We start from the raw sequence: 5,000 nt of genomic DNA, 5'->3' as shown, positions 1-5,000 counted from the left end.
TGTTCATTTATTGGACAAAAGTTATTTCATTTACAGACTCATCATCTCTACATCACTAAGCACAATTTGAACTTGCATTTTTACAAGGCAAAGTTTTCCACTGACAAGCAGAAGAGAGAGCATTAAAACTGCTTATCTATGTACACATTATGCTACACTTGTGAATATTTCTGTCATTTGCACTAAGATAGTGAGAATGCAAATTCCGAGCGTGTGCACGGAACCCAAGCAAACATTCTCGTGGTGAATCAGAAGGAGGTAATTCGTCCCCACGATTCCCTCTGGAAAGTGCTTTGAATATTTATAAATCCGGAAAGTGAAAATGGATTCTGAGTTCGAGCTGCCTTCCCCTGATTCATCGGTGAATGGAAAATCAACATTACTGGAGAGAAATAGGTCTAAACCCTGGAGGGGTCGTTTGCATTTTGTGCTTTCGGGGAGTTCATGGTTAGCAAATTGTGCATTGTCAGTTAATTTGGGCTGATCGGCTCTGACCAGTGACGGTTCAGACCACTGTCTCCAGCAGCATCAAGGGACAAATGATAAAACAGTGTCTGGAGTTTGTTTAACAGGTGCGAAAGGCAGTGTGGAACTCTACAGCAATCCTGCTTCATCCACTCTCTGTGTAAGGCAGAGGAGGCTTTTCCGTGTAACCTTTTTGTTTCTTCTTCTTCACAAAACAAATCATTACATGTAAATTCTTTGATGTTGTTACAATACACAAGGGAGGCCGTTCAATATGAGTACAGTACACAGTGGTGGTTGTTCAAAGTTGGAACAGTACACGAGGCGCTAACGCTAAGAGCGCTAACAACAAATGAGATTCTCGGTCGTAGTGCAACGAGACGCCAAGGACATACTAGTCAATAATTCCTGAAAAAATTATGCTCTTATAGTTATTATTCTTGAGTTCCACAGTATCATTTTCGTGTTACTGCTAAAGTTTATTTACATCCTCAGCAATAGGCATCATCACAACCCATAAAAAAACACGATGTCGATTAATTTCGAAGCTGTTTACTACCGGGGCCGAATTTGAGTATTTGACTTTTGTGTGTTTTAAATGTAGCATAAAAGCGCCGAGCGAATTGGTTTCCCAACACACTAAGTGGTTCTGGCGCGACTAGAAGAGCTTGGTTAAGGCCAGGAGTCCTGTGGCCAGTCCCAAGGAGGCCACGAGGGAGGCGCCGCCGTTGCACTCGTCGCCCTTGCAGTGGCAGTACTTCACCATGATGTCCTTCGTGCCGGTCCTGACGTAGCAGCCTCCGACATCAGCCTTCGTCTCCTCGAGCCAGCCGCAGCCTCGCACAGTGCGCACGGTGTCCTGAACTGCAGGGGAAGAGGGATTGTTAGCTCTCGCTCTCTTGGCAAACACAAAACATGTGACGGGGTTTAACCTAAAGGTTAATCAAGAATTTATGGAATTTAAACTTTTACTTATGGGCTAAAATGGAAACAATGAAATTTTATGAACAAGCTAAAGAGTTATATATGTAATGTCACTAAAAGACTAAATAGATCTTTATGGAATCTTATCTAAGGGCAAAACAAAAATGGGATTTTATTCAAAGTATAAAAGGGAATTTATATGAAATCTATCTATCATTACCATTACTATTATTATAATAACTTCAAGATTACATGTATCAATAATAGTAGCAAGAAAAAAAAAATACTTAGGAATAATAAGTATCAGCATACAATACAGCCTAAAAGATTCAAAACATTCCTTGCTACGAAATCAATGTATAGAGAATGCACATTACACGGAAAGAACAAAGTGGCGTAGCGTGTATTGGGCTGTGCAAAATTGACCCACGATCGAATACATCGAAAAACGAAGTCGGATTAATGTTTTCGAACGTAGGCATCAAAACGGGGGTGATGGGGGGGGGGGGGGAGGGGGGGCGAAGGGCGTGGTAATCGTCTCTTCCCTAATAACTATCGTACTTCCGTTTATCTTTTTTTACTGTTAGGGTTATGTGGCATGGAGAAAAAATGATAATTGTTCAAGGTTGGGAAGTAATTAAAAGAGAGAGAGAGCAAAATGGAGTGAGGGGGAGAGAAGGGGGAGCAAGGAGGGAGGGAGAGAGGGTGGAAGGGAGGAAGGGAGAGAGGAGAAAGAGAGAAAAGGAGGAAGAAGGGATGGAAGGAATGAGAGAGAGAGAGAGAGAGAGAGAGAGAGAGAGAGAGAGAGAGAGAGAGAGAGAGAGAGAGAGAGAGAGAGAGAGAGAGAGAGAGACAGAGAGAGAGCCTTCGATATATTTCACTACTGCATAATCAAATAATAATCACAATCAGTAATGACGAAAACAAGTAATGATTATGAAAATGAATTGATTAAAACATTATCAAAAAATAAGAACAACCACAATCTATCAATAATAATAAAAATGATAATAATTACAACAGTGATAATGATGATGATGGAAATTATCCCAATGATAGTAGTAATTTTGATAATAATAATGATAATAATGATGATACCAATATAAATAATAGTGAGAATAATATAAATATTAATAATGATAATGATAAAAATAACAATAAAAATATAATGATGATAATAACGATAATTATAATGATAACACTACTACTAATAATAATATTAACAATAATAATAATAATCATAATCATAACAACAGCAATGATAATGATAATGAAAATAACAAAACAAAATATATATATATAGCAATAATTTTGATGTTGATAATAATGACAAAAATCAATAATGATAATGATAATGATGATGATGATACTACTACTACTACTAACAATGGTAGTAGTACTACTACTATCAATAATTAAATAATGATAATGATAATGGTGATGGTGATGATGATGATGATGAGGAGGATGAGGATGAGGATTATAATAAGAGAATAAATAAACAATTTATAATCCCCATTATCATCAGTCATGCTAATACCCTTACTATCATCATCCTCATTATCACTCTCAGTATCAACAATATTATTAACATAACCATCATCTTATAAAAACTTTCTCAAAAACATTCGTTAACACTACCCATATCTTCAAAACAGTTGTGCTTGCTTGGTTATCATTGTCAACAGAAATTCTGCTAAGTCAGCCATTATAATAATAATACCATTAGATATGACTCATTAACATATATTATACTCCTTACTATGATCCGAGTAGTTGCAATAGTCTCTGTTATTCAGTATTTTAGAAGTGCAACGAAAGAATGAAGGGTGTAGTTTGTCTGTGTATTTTTACTTTAACAACTATAAAAGAGTTACATAATTCATAATGACAAAAGTGATGATAGCAATGATGATAAAGTTGTTAAAGAAATGAACGCATATACACGTAGATAATGTTAACAAAACAACATTACCATCAATAATAAAATTAAAAATACTGCCATCAATAATCATAACAATAATGATAATACTAATACTACTAATAACAACAACAATAATAATAATAGCATCAGTAATGATAATAACAACAGTATTAATAATAATAATAATAATGATAATAATAATGATACTAATAATGATGATAATACAATAATTATAATAATAATAATAATAATAATAATAATAATAATGATAATAATAATGATGATGATGATGGTACTAATGATGAAAGAGAGAGAAAGAAAGAGAGAGAGAGAGAGAGAGAGAGAGAGAGAGAGAGAGAGAGAGAGAGAGAGAGAGAGAGAGAGAGAGAGAGAGAGAGAGAGAGAGAGAGAGAGAGAGAGAGAGAGAGAGAGAGAGAGAGAGAGAGAGAGAGAGAGTGAGAAAGAGAAAGAGAAAGAGAAAGAGAGAGAGAGTGAGAGAGAGAGAGAGACACAGAGAGAGATAGAGTGAGAGAGAGAGAAAGATATAGATATATATATATAGATAGATAGATAGATAGATAGATAGATAGATAGAGAGAGAGAGAGAGAGAGAGAGAGAGAGAGAGAGAGAGAGAGAGAGAGAGAGAGAGAGAGAGAGAGAGAGAGAGAGAGAGAGAGAGAGAGAGAGAGAGAGAGAGAGAGAGAGAGAGAGAGAGAGAGAGAGAGACAGACATACAGACTGAGGGATCATAAGAGTGAGAGGAAGGGCGATATATGATTATCATTACGGTAAAAAAAAAAACAGTTGTTATTTTCCTCCTGTGACATTTGAACTTTAATTTTCAATGATAGAAATATTAACTGATTTTCATTTACAGAAGTTAAATAACCAAAGCAAATTGATACCGTAAACCCAATGAAATGTTTACTTTCCAATGACTTTTCTGACAAAAAAAAATCATGTGTTCTTTAAATGTCAGTCTCATTCGCCAGCTGAGTAATTTTCAACTAAAATATGTGGTCTTTTCTATTATTGTTATTGTCATTATTCTGTTACTGTTGTCACCATCATTATAATTACTACTATTGTTAGAATTCTTGTTATTGTCATCATTATAGTTCATAATACTGATACCAATTATTTTGCTGTACCTTTTTATGATGCCTTTAATTACCGAGGTATTATTCTGGTTGCAAATGATATTCAAAATGTTGCATAGGTTCATATTGCATATGAATGTATGTATGTGTGTCTGTGTTTGTGTGTGTGTGTGTATGTGTATGTGTGTGTGTGTATGTGTGTGTGTGTGTGTGTGTGTGTGTGTGTGTGTGTGTGTGTGTGTGTGTGTGTGTGTGTGTGTGTGTGTGTGTGTGTGTGTGTGTGTGTCTGATGCATCATATCAAATATTTCAATAATTACTACCGATTTTATTATATACTCATATATTTCTAATATATTTCACATTCATTGAGTTTCATACCACACATGGCAGACTGGCAACTTTGCGGTTGTGAGGGGAAAAAGGCAGTTTTCTGAAGTTCACTCATTTGAATATTTCGGTAAAAAAAAGTGAGAACAAATACCGAATTTGATGACATATAACATCTTTATCATTACTATTACTATTATCAGCATTAATGCTATCATTATTATCAATATCATTATTATCGTTATTATTATTATCAT

General features: G+C 35.1%; 1 protein-coding gene across 2 annotated transcripts in view; it reads right to left on the bottom strand.

The window, feature by feature from the left end:
* Positions 1-5,000, bottom strand: part of LOC125028906 — a 58,946-nt gene that overhangs the window by 11,947 nt on the left and 41,999 nt on the right. The window contains exon 3 of one of the 2 annotated variants that reach the window (XM_047618515.1): positions 1-1,329. This exon is cut by the window's left edge and continues 1,080 nt beyond it. The exons of the other annotated variant lie outside the window; for it this stretch is intronic. Coding sequence (XP_047474471.1) covers positions 1,124-1,329 — 206 coding nt within the window. The 3' untranslated portion in view covers positions 1-1,123. The remainder of the gene's footprint in view (positions 1,330-5,000) is intronic. 2 annotated transcript variants of the gene reach the window in all.

The sequence above is a fragment of the Penaeus chinensis genome, chromosome 9 (assembly GCF_019202785.1).
Source record: "Penaeus chinensis breed Huanghai No. 1 chromosome 9, ASM1920278v2, whole genome shotgun sequence".
Taxonomy (NCBI): domain Eukaryota; kingdom Metazoa; phylum Arthropoda; class Malacostraca; order Decapoda; family Penaeidae; genus Penaeus; species Penaeus chinensis.
Note: the sequence above shows the minus strand (reverse complement) of the source record. Positions and strands in the feature narration are given on the sequence as shown.